The sequence below is a fragment of the Podarcis muralis genome, chromosome 11, assembly GCF_964188315.1.
Source record: "Podarcis muralis chromosome 11, rPodMur119.hap1.1, whole genome shotgun sequence".
In the NCBI taxonomy this organism is placed as follows: Eukaryota; Metazoa; Chordata; class Lepidosauria; order Squamata; family Lacertidae; genus Podarcis; species Podarcis muralis.
Window position 1 is genome coordinate 50,066,834 of NC_135665.1, and position 18,211 is coordinate 50,085,044.

Genomic DNA, 18,211 nt, shown 5'->3' on the forward strand with positions numbered 1-18,211 from the left:
TACAAGTAAGGAAGATCCTCTTTGTATGAATGGTGTAGCTGTGCTTTTTTTGGGGGGGGGGGGAGGTGTTATAAAATGTTAGCGCAATTGAGGCATCGATTTTAAAGGAGGACTGGGTTTTTTTGTGGGGGCAGAACACCCAACAACATGGAACAATTTAAACAATGCGCTAGCACAGTGTTACGGGGCTAGGTGTTTCTGACCCTATTTAATTCATGGTGCCAATCCTGCGCCTCCTTGGGGTAAGCGAGGGGCCTTTGCCACGGTGGCCCTCTAAACCGGTCAGGAGTTCCTCTCGCACATCTCAGAAAGTCCTGTTATCTGTTCCGCCTCTTTTCCTTTTTGCTCCTGCTGCTGTTGCTGACGGCTCCGTTCATGGCTGGCGCTTGGACTGCTTTGGCGTGGCCTGTAGCTTTTAAATGTTCGAAGAGCTTATTCCGCGACTGGAACTCGCAGCTGCAGGTAACGCACTGGAGGGAAGCTTCGTGCTGGCAGTGGGGGAGAAGAAGATTTGTGAGCCGCCTTTGCCTGCAAACAGCACAAACATTTACCGTATTTTTCGCTCCATAGGACACACTTTTTCCCTCTTAAAAAACTGAGGGGAAAAGTCTGTGCGTCCTATGGAACCAATGCAGGGGGGAGGCAGGCAGGAAAAGCCCCCAAGAGCCGCACACAAGCTTCGTGCGGCTCTTGTGGGCTTTTCTCCAGGAGGGAGAAGGGACTGAAGTGGCCAGTCAGTCCCTTCTCCCTCCTCATAGAAAAGCCTGCAGGAGCCATGCACTCCTTAAAGGGTGCGCGGCTCCTGTGGGAGGTGGGGGGATTGCCATAGCCGTGCGCAGCCTCTCCAGCCAGGAGAGGCTGTGCAAGGCTAAAGAAGCCAAGGCAGCGAGCACGATCCATCCCACTCACTGTTTTGGCTTCTTTAGCCTTGCGCAGCCTCTCCTGGCTGGAGAGGTTGCGCCCAGCTATGGCAGAAGCCAAGGCAGCGAGTGGGATGGATTCTGCTCGCTATCTTGGCTTCTCTGCTCTTTGGGGCTGGGGGGGGGGGACCCGGGCTTCCCCCGCAGCCCCGAGAAGCTCTGAGAGAAGCTTCCCCTCTAAAAACTAGGTGTGTCCTGTGGTCCGGTGCGTCCTATAGAGCAAAAGATACAGTAAATTCACCTTACAGGGGCAGATCCACAGCACATATTTAGAGCACATGACTTCCTCCAAAGAATCATGGGGAAGCTCGTTCTCCCATAGCAGGCCTACAATGCCTTGTATTCTTAAGCTACAGTTGCCAGGATTTTTTGGGGACTACAATTCCCATTATCCCTGACCACCGGGTCTGTTAGCTATGGATGATGGGAGTTGTAGTCCCAAAACATCTGGAGGGCCAAGTTTGCCTGTCTTAACCCTTATCTTACACAGAAGTGGGGTGGACCTTCTCACAAGGGAGCTTCCCTTCTCCCAGGCTCCTGCCCTGGGAGATCTTCCCTTCTCACACAGCTTGGGGCTGACAGAGGTGGTAAAAAAAGATGCGCATCTAAAGCGCTTCTACATACCATTGCTTGATGCTCTGAAGATCCTCTTGCAGCAGAGCTTTTCTTTGTGTCTTTCGTTTTCTTCCCTTTCGCTTTCATATTGCTGGAAGAAAAAAAAGAAGAGGCATTTTCTTCCCCTGCACTGCCATCTCTGAGCACCCTGGTCAGCCACTCTTTGAGTTCAGTGGCACAGATGGAAGCTAAATTAACAGGATTCAAGGACTTTGAAACTAGCATTAAAAAAAAAAATCCTTTGCAGAATGTTCTTAAAAATGATCCCATGGGATAGAGCACCAGCAACTCTAGCCCAGTGGCTCCCAAACCTTTTTTGGGGCCCACCAACCCATTGCCAGTGCCCCCCACCCTATAGAAAGAACTATTCATTTCATGGCTAACTAAGGAAGGTAACACCACAATAAAATTCAAAATAATGACGATTACTTGCACATTCACTCAAAATCCAATTAATAAAACTAAATAGTTTTATTAACTGAACAAAACTGATTACCTTAACATCTGTGGAATGCTCTCCCCAGAGAGGCTCACCTGACACCATCATTAAACATTCTTCTTTAATGCCTTTGGCCATTAAATAATCTATGGCCTATTAAAGCTAGTGTATGTGTGTGGGTGGAGGGAACTGTTATGATTATGTTGTCTATTATTATGCTCTGTATTTTGCTTTTATTTTTATGCCCAGCAACATGTATTCTTAATGTTGTACCTGGAATCTTTTGATAAAGGGCAATATATAAATGGAATAAATAATAGCAGCACATACTTTTTGAAGTCTGATAGTCATTTTACACCTTCCGTGCTCCTTGTAGGCATGTCCAAAGTCAGTTTCGCAGGTCTAATTTGGCCCCTGTGGCAGTTTAGTTCCTGGGGTAAAATCCTTAAGAAAGCTCAACAACTCTGGTCGGCCCTCACTTTATCAAATCTGCCCCTCTTTGAAAAAACTTTGGATACCCCTGCAAGGGGCTACACTGCCCACTTTGGGAACCAATGCCCTGGATATCATCAGGCTACACCCCCTCACACCATTCCTGAACGCCGGCCTTGCTGGTAGGAGCTGATGGGAAAAGGAGTCCCAACAACATCCAGCTTTTCCATGCACCTGTATGATTTAAATTGCACCACAAAGGATTCAAACCGCATTGCAGACTGCTGCATCCAGCATCCCCACAACTTTAAACACTTACCTTTTCACCTCTGCTTTGGGCTCTGTGGTGGGCTCTGCAGTTTCCCCAGCACTTGCATCTTCCAGGTTGTGGCTTTGGCTGACGTTTCCCGCTTCGTCAGTCTCGCTGCTCTGCTTGGTGCTACCGGCCTGTGTAGACGACTCCGCTGGGGGCTCCCCTGGGCTTCTGTCGCTGGGAGGGTCTTCCTGCGCCTGTTTGAATAAGAGAAGCATACGTGACACCCAAGAGACGCCACAGTGCAGACACACCAGAGAAATCCATATTCTAAGATATAGGCAGGATCTACATTGATCTGTAAAAACGTTATTAAATTTAACGTTATGTAACTCAATGCAGTTTTCCATTGTCGAAGGCTGACTGCTCTACAGCGCCATCTAGTGTCACATTTTAATAATGTGCTTTTAACGTTATAAGCGACCAGTGTAGATCCATCCCTGGAGCGGTGACAGGAAAACCTGTGGCCCCCCTAGCTCAGACCAAGGGCCTCATTCCCTCCCGACTAACTGTCTTGGAGCCACCTGCCAGAGGCAAAAGTGAGCAGAGCAATAAATGTGAAATGTTACCGTTGTACAAAAGGCAATTTTCCCACCCGCACTCATTACTCTCTAGCCCAGGCAAGTAGGAGGCACAGAGTCCAATGACACATTCCAGCTAGGCAAAAACACTCAAGGAGGGTGAAAAGTAGGACTGGTGTGGGGTGTGACTCAGGAAGGCATGCAGCTGGGGACCAGATACGAGATTCCTGGGGAAGCCACAGGCCTGAGGTTCTCCCAGCTGTGTTCTAGATGCTGCTGGGGTATAGGGTGATAGGGCAGGGGTAGTACCTGTGGTCTCCACCCTGCACTCAGCTCTCACCTGTAGCTCCCAGAGCAGCGGTTCTCAACCTGTGGGTCCCCAGATGTTGTTGGACTACAACTCCCATCATCCCTGAGCTCTGGCCTTGCTAGCTAGGGGTGATGGGAGTTGTAGGTCAACAACATCTGGGGACCCACAGGCCGAGAAAGGCTGTCCTAGAGGCTGTCAACATGCGACAGCAGCCACACTCTGAGAAACACTTTTGACTGGCCAGCAGCAAGTCTATCAGGGCACAATCTACTGAGGATTCAGGCCAACCACAAATGCAGGCTTGCCAGAAACATGAGGGTTCAGAACTGGTTCTGCAATCAACTTCTCCTAGGGAACGCTGGGAAGCCAAGGGACCCCTTAACAGAACTCCAATTCCCATCATTCTTTGCAGGAAGAAAGCACTGCTGCAAGGTTACTCCCTTATCTGCCCCAAGTGAATCACCCTTCCCTGAACCAACACTCCTCTCATCTGAGAAACCAGGAGCTGCAGTCAGAAGGGAAAGGAGAGGGTGGGTCACCTCCATGGCTATTTAAACACACCAGGGAAGGAGCAGGGCAGAAGGGAGAGCAGCCAGGAGCAGCAGGGACCTTAGGAAACTGAACTCTGGATACAGAGAGGCCCCAATGCAAGCCATTCCTTTAACCTAGGAATGATGGAACTACGGTTCCCGTTTTTTCCTCCTTAAAAGAGGGCTCTGCTTCGTTCCTGCCTGCCCTCTGGTGGACACTGGTGGGAGTGCAGCAACTTGAAGTCACCTGGCAGCCAAAGGGGTTTTACTACAGCCCTGGCCCGTCCGCTCCCCCTCTTCAATTGCGGTCCTCACTGGCTTAAGGGCCCTCAAAAGATGATCCCCCACAGGGAATTGGCAGGCCCCCCCCCACCCCCAGGCTTGGATGCTCTCAAGGCCCAGTTTTCATCATGTGTTAAGAGCCATAATGAGAGAAATGGTTGTAGCGAGGATATCATTCAGGTTGCCTTCAACTGCAGATCTACTAACAGAAGCCAACGTAAGAATATAAGAGCCTAAGAATATAAGAGGAGTGTCGTTGGACAAGATGGACCATTGGCCTGATCAAGCAGATCCTTCTTATGTTCTCATGTACTCATAGCCTTAGCCGTTTCCTATTGTGAAAGCCAATGTGGTACAGCACTTAAAAGAGTGTTGGACTCGGACCTGGGAGACCAGGGTTCAAGTCCTCCCTCTGTTGTGGGGATTAACCATGCACGCCACATAATTGAACACATAAACTGAAAAGACAATTTGCACTCAAGGCATCTGCAATGGTGTAACTCAAGAGTGAATGCAGCCATTGCTAGTGGAGATTAAACAACGCAAAACATGCAACAGAAATTCACACCAAAAACATAAATTAAAAAATTCTTACCATCATTGGTTTTTGTTTCTTTCTCTGCTTCTTTGAGAGCCTGTAAAAACAAAGTATTAAGATGTCAGTACTGCTCATTTTAAATTTTTTTTTTCTGGTAAAGGAAGCACTGTTTAAGGTAATTATTGTCATTGTTATTATTAACTGAATTTGTATACCACCCTATACCCGTAGATTATCAGGGTGGTTCACAACATAAAACCATAATTAAAAAAACCCAAAATACGTAATAAAAATAAGAACAAAAACAACCCATTAAGCGTCCCTTCCACAACACATTTAAAAGGGCATCAGATGACAGTCACCCAAAGGCCTGGTTAAAGAGGAACGTTTTTGTCTGGGGCCTAAAGGTTACAAAAACCAGTACTGAGATGGTCACTGCTCTCAGACGCACAATCTAGACAGACACGACATACAAGGAAAAAGGACTCAGAGGGAGGAGGAAAAAGCAAGTGCTTAAGTAAGAGCCATTCACTTTTATGGTCATGAACATGGGACCACTATTCAAGCAGGAGACAATCTTGCTCCATGCTTTTTTGTGACCCCAAACACGCTCCCAGCTGCCTAGCAGTGGCATTAAAGACATTGATTTTTACAAAATCCCATTACCAAAGGAGCTTTTACAGTAACAGCTGAGGGACATAGGAAGCTGCCTTATATTGAGTCAGGCCACTGGCCCATCTAGTTCAGTGCTGCATCCACTGACTGGCAGCAGCTCTCCAGGATTTCGGATAGGAAGTCTCTCCCTCCTTGGAGGCGCTTGGGATTGAACCCGGGAGATTTTGCATGCAAAGTAGATGCTCTGCCACATCTTTCCCTATCTTGTAATAAGTACTTTTGTTTGGGTAGTTCTTCTGTCTCCTCTTCCTCGTCAGCATTCCGTTCATTCTCATCAGCCGCAGCAACAGAAAATCCCTCCTCTTCCTCCTCCAGTTGTTGCCGCAACAAGGCTACCATCTCTCTGTGCTTCTTGGACTTTTCGTGGTTCTTCATGCTGCAAAGAGTTGTCAGAGAGGAGTTATGAAGAGAGCAGCTGGGCCTGAGCAGCCTGACAACTGCAGAAGTGGATTAAACACAGGCACACTTGGGACAAGCGCCTTGGAAATCAATGCAACTTTCTTCCAAGAAAGTCTGAAACACGTGACAAGCAAAGGGTCTATATCAGGGGTCAGCAAACTTTTTCAGCAGGGGGCCGGTCCACTGTCCCTCAGACCTTGTGGTGGGCTGGACTATATATTTTTTTTTTGGGGGGGGAATGTACAAATTCCTATGCCCCACAAATAACCCAGAGATGCATTTTAAATAAAAGGACACATTCTACTCATGTAAGAACACCAGGCAGGCCCCACAAATAACCCAGAATTTTAAATAATGGACGCATTCTACTCATGTAAAAACACACGGATTCCTGGACCGTCCACAGGCCGGATTTAGAAGGCGATTGGGCCGCATCTGGCCCCCGGGCCTTAGTTTGTCTACCCATGGTCTATATATTCCCCCAGGAAGGCCAGTTTTCTTTTCAGGGGGTGTCAAGGGGGTTAGAAAAAGAGAGAAACTCACGCTTTATCGGTCTTAAAGGATTTATCACAAGCAGGGCAGTAGAGATCATCATAAAAGTCAGCCTCGTCAACCTCTTCACTCAATTTATCTGAAAGAGGTAAGCAACAGCAGAGGAACCTGAAATGACTCAAGTAAAGATACTTGGAACAGTATTTCTACGCTTGATTACTCAGGGCTAAGTCCTAACGAGCAGCATTAATAGGGGTTACATTTTGAACTGAAGCCTTACAAGTGAGTGATAGTCACACCTAGTCAAAATGAAATCCCATTTGGCCTGTAATCCTATGCACAATTTTTATTTATTTATTTCCTTATAGCATTGAAATTCCAAGCTTTTTCTCCACAGAGCTCAAGGTGGCAACCACAGTTCTCCTCATTCAACCACCACAACAACCCTACCAGGTAGATTATGCTGAGAGGCAGCGACTGGCCCAGTCTCCCCCAGTAGTTTCATGGCCAAATGGGGCTTTGAACCCTGGTCTCCCAGATCCTTGTCCGACATGCTAATCCAGGCATAGGCAAACTCGGCCCTTCAGAAGTTTTGGGACTACAACTCCCATCAGCCCTGACCACTGGTCCTGTAAGCTAGGGATGATGAGAGTTGTAGTCCCAAAACATCTGGAGGGCCAAGTTTATGTCTGCTCTAATCTCTCTTGGGAATAAATACCACTGGATTTCAGTTACGTAACAGCAATGCACTTGAGTATTTGTGCTGTCTTAAACTATAGCTGTTTCTTTGCTTAAAAGACCCGATGAACTGATTTGCTAATGTTAATATATTGCTGTTTTCACTGTACAGTAAGCCTGCAACTCATGCACATTTAATTTGTGCAAATTTGAAATTAAAAGGGGGCAGGAAAAAAATACTTTGGCAATCCCACCTGCCATTGAACACAAAGTGCTTTGACTATACAATTTTGGTTCCAGGCATAATCCCCAGAACGTAACGCCAGTGTAATTTGTGGTCCTCCTGTATTTGTTGCAAACTGCAAGTTGACTCAAAAACCTCTGGGTGCTTGGCAAGTTCCCTAGTCTGGAACCCAGCAGAAAACACTGGCAGATTTACCCAGCTCTGCCATAGTGGCAAACTGCAATCTCTCCCTTACCATCTTTTGACTCCTTCTCTTCCTCCTTCTCTCCTTCATCAGAACCATCTCCAAACTCCTTTTCATACTGGGCTTCCATCTGCTGCAGTTCTCGCTCCAGATCGGACATGACAATCCAGCTCTGCTCCTTATATTGCTCCACCAGCCTTTGAAAGGAGAAGGTTAGATTTGTGTGACATGCTTGGCTATCAAAACAGCCCCACCAGCAAAGAACTCTTGAATCTCCCAAACAGATGAAGCAGGGGCAGACTCGGGAAATACGGTGCCTGGAGCAAGCTGCTTCCTTCCTCAACAAATATTGCTTGTTTTCACAATAATTCCTTTTGGGTATACTTGCTTCCCGCCCCCAGCAGGTAGCCATACCAATATAGGCACTGCCCTAAATCCAACGCTGAGATGAAGGGACACAACAATTTAAGAAGGACAAGCTGGAAAGTGTGCAGAAGAAGGCAACCAAGGCTCTGGAAACTACCGTGTTTTTTCATGTATAACACGCCCCCGTGTATAAGACGCCCCCTATTTTTGAGGATTCCAAATTAAGAAAAGGGGGGGGGATTGCCCCATGTATAAGACGACCCCCCATTTTCTTAATATAATTTTAAAAGAAAAAAACCTAGTCTTATACATGGGAAAGTATGGTAAGTCTTATGAGGAGCGGTTAAAGGAGCTGGCCATGTTTAACCTGGAAAAGAGGAGACTGGGAGAAGATAGGATAGCTATCTTAAAGACTGTCACATGGAAGAAGGAGCAAAAGTTTGCTTTCTCCTGCCCTGGAGGGTAGGACTCGAACCAATGGATTCAAGTTACAAGAAAGGAGTTTCCGACCAAACATCAGGAAGAGCTTTCTGACCGTTAAGAGCTGTTTGACTCCCTTGGAAGGTTGTGGACTCTCTTCCCTTGGAGGTTTTTAAGCAGAGGTTGTATGGCCATCTGTCATGGGTGCTTTGGTTGAGAATCCTGCATCGCAGGGGGTTGGACTAGATGAACCCACAAGGTCCCTTCCAACTCTACAGTTCTCTGATTTTATGAGTCCCTGAACCATTCAGAGAACATGAGGCACAGTGGTAACAGTCTCTGTCTTCAGGGCTGGTGTCCAGCATAAATGGACAGCCACCTAGGTCCACACCACCACAGAGGCCCACTGCGCATGCTCAGAGGCTCTGCTCCCCTTGCTGCTGCTCCCCTTCACACTTCCTGCCTTTCCCCACCACTCACAGCGAGAACACAAGCAGTGACAAGAGCAAGCAGACCAAGCAGATGCGGGGAAGAAGAGGAGTTTGGATTTGATATCCCGCTTTATCACTACCCGAAGGAGTCTCAAAGTGGCTCACATCTCCTTTCCTTTCCCTTCCTCGCCCACAACAAACACTCTGTGAGGTGAGTGGGGCTGAGAGACTTCAGAGAAGTGTGACTAGCCCAAGGTCACCCAGCAGCTGCATGTGGAGGAGAGGGGAATCAAACCTGGTTCACCAGATTACGAGTCCACCGCTCTTAACCACTACACCACAGGGAAGCTGTGGCGCTCCAATGTTTCTGGACTCCAGCTCCCACTGGCTTCAGCCAGCACGGCCAATGGCCAGGCGTGATGGGAGTTGAGGTTCCACAACAATCTGGAGCCCCACAGCTTCTCCATCCTTACGTCAGGTTCCCTTTCTGGGCAGTGGTGAGGATTAGGGGAAGCAAACAGGGCATGGCAAATGCATCTTGCCCAAGCCCACCCCGCAAAAAACATGGGAGCCAGCACTGTGCCCTTCCCTATGTCTCCCCCTTCAAACAGACAACTGCATTTCAGGAAGAAAACTTCCAGCCTCGCCTCTGCTTTGATGTGCTAGTTTTCTACAGGCAGGGATGGATTATTATTTTTTGTTATGCATTGCAAAGGGTGGTGTTCTTTTATGGATCCTTCCCTATTTGGCTGTCGCAATCTGCAAAGGATAGGATATATACCATGAAAATAAATACCGTATTTTTCGCTCTATAAGACGCACCAGACCACAAGACGCACCTAGCTTTTGGAGGAGGAAAACAAGAAAAAATATATTCTGAATCTCAGAAGCCAGAACAGCAAGAGGGATCGCTGCGCAGTGAAAGCAGCAATCCCTCTTGCTGTTCTGGCTTCTGGGATAGCTGTGCAGCCTGCATTCGCTCCATAGGACGCACACACATTTCCCCTTACTTTTTAGGAGGGAAAAAGTGAGTCTTATAGAGCAAAAAATACGATAAAATAAATCAGCTACGGGCTCTCGGCTAAGAGAAAGCTTCCCATACTTTGCTTGCTTCAGCTTCTGCTTCCGGCGCAGCTCCTCCGCCTTCTTCGCTTTCTCAGCGTTCTGCTCTTCCAGAAGCTTCCGGTGCGCCTGAACCCGCTTGTCCCTCTTCCGGATGAAGGCCACCAGCTCGCGCACCACCTCGTTGCGCTCCCGCCTGGCTTTGTCGCGCGTCTTCTTGTTCTCCTTCTCCATCGCTCGCTTCTCCCAGCGGTTGGAGGCCTGCCTGGTGTCGTACTCTTCCTTCCAGGCAAAATTCTTCCGGGTGCAGAAACTCTGCCAGTATCCATAGAAGGGGTGAACGACCTACTTGGGAGGAGAGGGGAGAGAGAGCACAGAAGGAAGGATCAACAATTAACTACCTTTCAAAATTAGTCCTTTAAAGGGACGATTTAGAACCCCTTTTGGACAGGAAGGACTTGGCCACTGTAGGCCATGGCCTAGCAACTGACAGGCTGGATTGCTGCAATGTGCTTTACATGGGGCTGCCCTTGAAGATAGACTCAGAAATGTCAAAACTGGCCCAAAATGCAGCTGCCAGATTAGTGGCAGGGTACCTTTCAGATTTCACATAGGCTCTGTTTCCAAACAGCTGCCCTGGCCGTCAGTTTGTTTCCAGACCTGATTCAAGATGCTCACATTAGAGTTGGAAGACCTACATGACGATGGCCCCCAAAAGACATGGAAGAGGACCTCCTTCCCTACAGACTCTCTCGGGTATCAGGATCAGAAGAGGGGGCCCTCTACTCCACGGAGGTGCCGTGGTAGATCTTAACGCGTTCATACAGAATGGCTCACCATAGGAGCCTAGATCACCAGTCTAGATTTCTGGAAAGAAGCAATTGCACTGGTGGAGAAGAGGAACGTCCACTACGTAATACCAGTGTCAGATGGTAGTGGTGGTTGCTCGTGAGCAACCAGTCAGGACTCCGACCTGTCTTTTACAGGTTTTGTTTTGGTGCAAAACTATTTACAGTGCAGAACCACAAGTTCATGTCTACCTCAATAGCCAGCAAAATCCGAGAGTGGTCGTTTCCAGGTCCTCCCCCAACATAAGAGCTTAGTCACCCCCAGCCTTTTCCTTCCTTCTTTGCATTTTACACCTCTGCACAAGGTGGGCGACGGAAGAGGCGTGCTTCCCTCCTGGCTGGCTTGGCCAAGAGGCTCCCAGCAGCATCCTCTAGCCCTTTCCTCTCCTTTACCCAGGAGGTGTGGCTTTCCCCACTGCAGGAAGAGGAACTGCTTCTCAGGATTTTCAGAGATCCCTGTATCCCAACTGTCCCTCTGCCTCCCTCCCTTGTTCCGCTGGCAGTCCCCTGACAACCAGCCTATGGGGGCGATTTAGCAGCAAGCAAAACTACAGGTGCATCACGCAAAAAACTGTGTTACAAATCAATTAGTCCTCCATTGCAGGGTTTTGGGTGAGATGAAACTTGAGATCCCTTTCCCAACCCTACAGTTCTATGAGCCGATGATTCTACAGTGCAATCCTTTATATGTCTACTCAGAAGTAAGCCCCACTGAGTTCAGTGGGACTTACCCCCAGGTAGGTGTGTCCAGGACTACAGCCTTGGCTTCTTACCGTGTCAAAGTCACTCTGGGAGTCTCCAAAACTTGGAAATTCTTCAGCATCTTCCTCCGGCATGGATTCCATTTCTTCCTTGGCAATCATTTCGAAGACGTGCCGATACACCGCGAAGAAGCCCTGAAAGAGATCGCACAGAGCTCAGTTACCTGCACAGGTGACTAAACGGAGGTGATGGAGTGTGGGAAGAACTGTTCAGGTTTCCCAGCTTCTGATACACAATTCAACTGTTGGGCTGGTTGGTAACCACCTCCCCTTACGGTGCATTCAGTTGTGAGGAATATCCTGTTTGTTTCCCGGATTAGCTTGTTTTCTCATGTTCCTCTCACACTGCAGGACGTGTTTCATTATGGAAATGTGACTTTTTAACCAACATATGGGCATGTCGTTCTAAATTTTGCTCACACCAGTGGGTGCAGGGTACCAACATCACTGGACACTGTTGCTACTCCCCCCCCCACCCCCCATTTCTGCACACGACACATGCTTCTGCTCCTCCAGGAAAACAGAAAGAAAGAGCTGGACCGCTGGTATACACCACCCCACCCCCAACTGAATCGCTTTGCTCCCAGGATTTTCTGGATCAATGGGGTTGCAAATTAGTGAATTAGTTCTCTGGGCAGCTAAAACCTATGCATAAGGGAGGGAGATGTCTCTGGACTTGCAGGAATGCCATGGTTTGCAGAAGCACAAAAAAAATATTTTGTGGGAGGAGTCTAAGGTGAATAGAGGGGGGAAGAAAGAGCTCTGTGAGCTCAGCAGCCACAGACACCTGTTGGCTGATAAAACATAAGATCAAAAGCACATATTGCTATTGGAATATATTAGATAAAACGTAAAAGAAATATACAATAATAAGAGTACATTCATTTGTAAAAAGAAAAGGGGGGTATATATGGCGGGAAAGACAGGAAGTCCAATGTGTTGGTACATATATGAGTTTGTAAAAAATTTTGTTTTTGTTTTTTTCCTTTAATTTTTTCTTTCTTCTCAGGCATATAAAATTTGTATATAATCTTTGTATACATGTTGGAAAGTGTATTATAATATGCCTTGTAATGTAATATGACAATGTTTACCGATGCATTATAAGAATGTTAATAAATAAATAATATGTCCAAAAAAAAGAGGATAAAACAAATAAAAGGGATACTGAGACAGGAAACAGAGTGTAGTATCTTGAAAACGGCATGGCTGGCTGGTATTGTGGACAGGACTCTGCCACAGTGCAACAACGTCTGTTACAGGTCTCACTGGACACTGCCTAATTTCTGCGGTTCTCTTCGTGTTGAGTTACCTTCTCATCATCTCCATAGCCAGAGTAACAGGTAACGGTGAAATATTGGAAGATGTCCAGGCTGTCATCTTGGTATTCTCCATCGACGCCCCCTTTCAGCAAAGCTTCCCTGTGATTGTCGTACCTAAGAAGAAGAACAGAAAGCAAAGCCTGAAGCTTTTCAGTGCAGAATGGAAGAAAATCACCATTCTCCTTTCAATCCCAGGGCTTAGACTCTATCATAGGCGGCTGAGTGGGGACTCGGACTGCAACCATCCAGGAGAGGAGATGGCAAAGGCTTACCAGGCTCTTTCTTGGGGATCGCTCAGGACATCGTATGCAGCTTGGATCAGCTTGAACTGCTCAGCCGCTTCTTCAGCGTTTTCAAGGTTCTTGTCTGCAGAGACACAGCAGAGGGATTTAAGCAACACGGCCAGGTTGAAATCAGGGAAGAAAGGGAAAGCGCCAGTGACATGTCAAGAAGGAAATATATTAAACCAGCCAAAATTATTTAGAGCAAGATGAACAGCCTGGGTCCAAAAAATACAGGGTTTCCTCCAATGTTAGTTTCCCTCAGAGTAAGCCCACTGAAATTAATAGGCACAACTTTATCTTATACAATATTTTTGACTTCCGTCAGCTCCTCTGGTGATTTTCCATTTTTATCACTTATTCTGCATTTCTTAATTTCTCTATTACTCTTAATTTTCATTAACTAATAATTCTCCTCATGATCTTTTTTGCAATATTTCAAATAATCCTCCTTACAAAACTTCTTGCAATCCTACTAGCGTAATCTGTTCATTACAATTACTTTTCAAATAATTTGTATATTTACTCCAGTCTTCTAAGAATCTCTGATCCCGCAGGTTTCGAATCCTTCCTGTTAGTTTATCTAGCTCTGCATAGTCCATCAGTTTCATCCTCCATTCTTCTTTCGTCGGTTATTCTTCTTGTTTCCATTTTTGTGCCAATAATATTCTTGCTGCCGCCATTGCATATAAAAACACCTTACAATCCTGTCTATGTATATCATCTCCTACAATGCCAAGTAAAAATCCTTCTGGTTTCTTAATAAATGTATATTTCAACATCTTTTTTCATCTCATTATATATCTTTCCCCAGATGTTTTGCACTTGCCACCATTCCACTTCAATGGATCTACTCTGAGGAGAGTGAGCATTGGCTACAATTCATGTAACTCAGGAGTCTAAGGTTTTGGGTAGAGAGACGAGTCTTCAGCATACAGAGAAAGCGATATAATCCAGGTGTCAAGGGCACCTCTGTGGGGAGGGGATTCCGCAGCTTAGGGGAAGTCTTAAGGGAAGGGGGGGGTGTCTTATGGGAAGGGGGGGTCTTTCAGGTTTTAAGGACGTATGTGAGCCCCTTGAACTGGGCCCAGAAGCAAACGGAAAACCAGTGCAGCTGTTTTGAAATGGGCCGCACAGGTTTTGAATGACACACCAGCCAGTAATCCAGCTGCTACATTTTGGATCCTTTTAGAAGTTTCAGAGCCATCCCCAAGTGAGGTGGCCAAGTATCTCTGGCCAAAAGGGGTCGTAGCTGGTGAACCAGCCAGAACTGGAAATGCCTTCCTAGATTCAGAAAACTGTAGAGTTTCGACCCCAAAGGTCATTTAGTCCAAGCCCCTGCGATGCAGGAATCTCAGCTATAAAGCATCCACGACAGATGGCCACCCAACCTCTGCTTTAAAAACTCCAAGGAAGGAGAGTCCACCAACTTGGGAGGGAGTTGAACAGCTCTTAGTGTCAGAAAGTTCTTCCTGATGTTTAGTCGGAATCTCCTTTCTTGTAACTTGAATCCATTGGATTGAATCCTACCCTCCAGAGCAGGTGAAAACAAGCTTTCTCCATCTTCTATGTGACAGCCCTTTAGATATTTGAAGATCATACCTGCTCTCAGTCTCCTCTTTTCCAGCTAAACATACCCAAGTCCTTCAACCGTTCCTCCTAAGGCTTGGATTCCAGACTCTTAATCAGGCATCCCCAAACTTGGCCCTCCAGCTGTTTTGGCACTACAACTCCCATCATCCCTAGCTAACAGGACCAGTGGTCAGGGGTGATGGGAATTGTAGTCCCAAAAATAGCTGGAGGGCCAAGTTTGGGGATGCCTGCCCTTAATCATTCCTCAAGGACAGTTATTAATCCTTATTGATCAGCACGGGATGTGCTTTCAAGTAGGAAGGCTTAGGCTCAAGACATGAAAGATGCCACATGGAACATGCCTTAAAACATTGAAGAGCTCCCATATCAGTCAGGCAGTCTTCCAAAGCCACTGAGCATACAAGTCTTCACTGGGCTGTTTTTGGGGGTGTCCGCCCCCAACGTTGGTGGTTTTGTGCTTCTGCAATGTTTGGGGCTCCTGTTGCTGAGGCCTCCCTGAACTCAATGGGATCTATTTCTGAGTCAACATGTATAGGATCGTGTTGTCAAGAGGTTGCTCATAGAAAACGCACTCCATAGCATTTGTGCTGCCAGCCACAGTTATTATGACCTCACTAAAACAATTAAAAAACTATGTAGAGACACCCTTCCTGTGTTTGGATAATGCAAGAGTACAACATAACAAAGCAATATGGTTGACATCCAGTGCCAGTCACTCTTAGAGTACATACACTGAAATCAATGGTCTATTCTGAATATAACTAATATATTAGTTGGCTATTCAATATATCTAATATATTGGACGAAAACAGCTGAGAATTCTTTAGCACTTTTTAAAGGCTAACAAATTGGTTATGGTGCAGGTTTTTGCCATAATAAATTTGTTATTCTTTAACTGGAGTCTTTGCTCTTTTTTGCCACAACAGACTAACAAAGCTACACTTCGGGAAATATATCGAACAATGGCTTATTAATTGCTTATTTTATATTTTACATCAAACTACAGTACCGATTTCTGTTGTAGGCCCCTTTGCAGACAGTAAGAAGGTCAAAAAGCAGGATATTAAGCTAGCAAGAATTAACAACTAATCACGTGTCTGATTAAGAATACAGCTTCATTCTAGGCTACCAACTTTAATTTAATATTAGTCACGATATAGAGGCACCAAGTCTGTAGCCCTGGCTATTGTCACTGTTGGTGTTGTTAAGCAGAGTATGCAATGATTTTGCACTGAAAAGTGGAAGACACTTTGATTTTCATTTTAACAGAACTGCTAGGTGCAGCTATTAAACAAACTTACAGAGCAGTCGCCTATACTACATCTCAGAGGTAAACTCTTTGTTTTTCCGATGGGGCTTACTTCCAGGTAATTATGCATAGGATCAAGACCTGACTAAAGGAAGTTGAGTCTCCGGCAATAGGACAGAAACGCTGAACGCTGTTTCTCTCGCTCAAAGCTTCATTTCTTTCCAGATTTTTTTTGTGGGGTGGGGGAGACATCCCAGAGGCCAGGTGGGTCCCACGAGGTCAGGCAGAAACTAACTCGACCCGCCCCCCGGTCAGGCCTGGCTGTAATTGACGCCCCTACAGGTGCCACCCAATTACCGCATTTGTAACAATTCTATCATTCAGTGTGGCAACACCTGCCCTTTGGAACTCCTTGCCTAGTGATATCAGGCAGGCGCCCTCACCTTACTCTTAGAAATGCTTACAAATGCTGGTGTGAATTTTAATCCGGTTTAGTATATTAACGTCTCTGTGTTTCAATGTATTGTAACACGCCCCACCCCAGCTCCCATTTTATGGTTTTATTTTTTTGAAAACGGATCTAAAGCGGTATATATATTTTTATGACACAAGTAAATAATAAATACCTGGATGCCAACGTAACGCCAACCTCCGGTAGGCTCGCTTCAGGTCTTCGTCGGAGGCGTCGCGCTTCACCCCCAGCACCTCGTAGTGGCACTTCATCCTGGGAGGCGCCTGCGGGACTCAGCGCCACTCGGCAGAAGGCGAAGGAGAGCGTTCTGGGGAGCCCTCCTGGGCCGGCACCCTCGTGCTGAGGGCACCGAGAGACACAGCCGGCGAGAGGAGAGGAGGGACCGGAAGGAGCGGAGGAGCCATACAGGAGGCCAAAGCCACTTCCCGCTGCCGGGTTGGGAGGCGGAGCTGACGACGGAGCTAAGCGGCAGATCGGGATCAGCTGCAGTCAGCGCCGGGGACGCTGCTTGGATGGAAGGGAAGCTGGCGCAGCGCTGAGCGGAGAAGCCTTTGGTGGCGGGCAGAACTCTCGGCACGCGGAAGTTCCGAAGCGGCGGGTACCACTTTGATGTTGATAGAACGCCGGAAACCCGAACGTTCCAGCGCTATGGCGGCGTCAGAACTCCCAAGACGCGAAAGTTCCGGAGCAGCGGAGGCTCCTTTGATATTAATAGAACGCCGGAAGCATGAACGTTCCAGAGTTATGTAGGGGAGGCTGCCCGTAGGTGTGCGCGCTAAAGCTATAAACGCCCCCGGGGTAGGTAGAGCGGGGAGAACCACTCTTGGGAACACCGTTGACGCTAAAAAGCGAGTAAGAACGATTGTTTCGTAATGTTTTGTTTCTCCACTTTTCCCAAATAACTATCTCCTTGCGGCGGCTCAGGTCGATTTGTTCTTTAAACTAAGACACTAAGAGGCCAATAAAAACACGCGATATTTTGTAGTTTTGCGAAATTGCGGCCTTTTTTTGGCAGTAAGAAGCAAGATGCCGCGTGCAGACGTTATTTTGCTCAGAAATCAGCTATAGGTGAGGTTGAGCAAGCGGGGTGAGCTTATTTGCTCTTCCCCCAGCAGTGAATATAGTAGACATAATGTAAAAAAGTTCCATTTTTATAGCGAGAGGCTAGAAGACAGCAGTGAGTCCCTTTTTGCAGTGCACTAGAAATGTGCTAGGGACGCGGGTGGCGCTGTGGGTAAAACCTCAGTGCCTAGGACTTGCCGATCAGAAGGTCGGCGGTTTGAATCCCCGCGGCGGGGTGCGCTCCTGCTGCTCGGTCCCAGCGCCTGCCAACCTAGCAGTTCGAAAGCACCCCCGGGTGCAAGTAAATAGGGACCGCTTACCAGCGGGAAGGTAAACGGCGTTTCCATGTGCTGCGCTGGCTCTCGAGATGCAGCTTTGTCACGCTGGCCACGTGACCCGGAAGTGTCTCCGGACAGCGCTGGCCCCCGGCCTCTTAAGTGAGATGGGCGCACAACCCCAGAGTCTGTCAAGACTGGCCCGTACGGGCAGGGGTACCTTTACCCTTTACCTTTAGAAATGTGCTGTTTAAAAAAACAACCCAGAGCCAAACCAGTGTGATACCAAACAGCAGTGCAAGGTACTGGAGACTGCAGTTCCAGTCTTGCACCACCCACAAAGGCCCTTCATGATCTTGGATCAGCTATTATCTCTGAGCCCAGCCTATCCTGCAGGCTTGTCGAGAAGGTAGAACCGGATGACTGCAAGTGCAGCACACTCAGCTATGAATATGCATTGTTTGGTCCAGGCATAGGCAAACTCTGCCCTCGGGATG

At 47.3% G+C, this 18,211-nt stretch overlaps 1 protein-coding gene across 2 annotated transcripts; it reads right to left on the reverse strand.

Annotated features, from left to right (window-relative positions):
• Window positions 1-59: 59 nt before the first annotated feature.
• Window positions 60-16,779, reverse strand: DNAJC21 (DnaJ heat shock protein family (Hsp40) member C21). 2 transcript variants are annotated; one of them, XM_028748371.2, is made up of 12 exons: window positions 16,532-16,779; window positions 13,055-13,148; window positions 12,773-12,896; window positions 11,473-11,595; window positions 9,892-10,196; window positions 7,624-7,769; window positions 6,518-6,605; window positions 5,793-5,951; window positions 4,958-4,997; window positions 2,726-2,916; window positions 1,545-1,626; window positions 60-488 (listed from the first exon to the last, which is right to left on the reverse strand). In XM_028748371.2, exons 1-12 carry the CDS (start codon window positions 16,626-16,628, stop codon window positions 318-320), a joined length of 1,620 nt encoding a protein of 539 aa, XP_028604204.2. In that variant the 5' UTR covers window positions 16,629-16,779; the 3' UTR covers window positions 60-317. The 2 variants fall into 2 exon arrangements, with proteins under 2 accessions (XP_028604204.2, XP_028604205.2); XM_028748372.2 differs by having other exon boundaries at window positions 60-528.
• Between the last annotated feature and the right edge of the window lie 1,432 nt (window positions 16,780-18,211).

Bases quoted from the DNA above. Each gene is read 5' to 3' on its own strand.
- DNAJC21 (XM_028748371.2), bottom strand. From the start codon at position 16,628: ATGAAGTGCCACTACGAGGTGCTGGGGGTGAAGCGCGACGCCTCCGAC. The intron at 12,897-13,054 runs GTAAGCCTTTGC...TCTTCTTCTTAG, and splicing joins GATCCCCAAGAAAGAGCCTG to GTACGACAATCACAGGGAAG. The intron at 489-1,544 runs GTATGTAGAAGC...CCCCACTGCCAG, and splicing joins CTTCAGAGCATCAAGCAATG to CACGAAGCTTCCCTCCAGTG.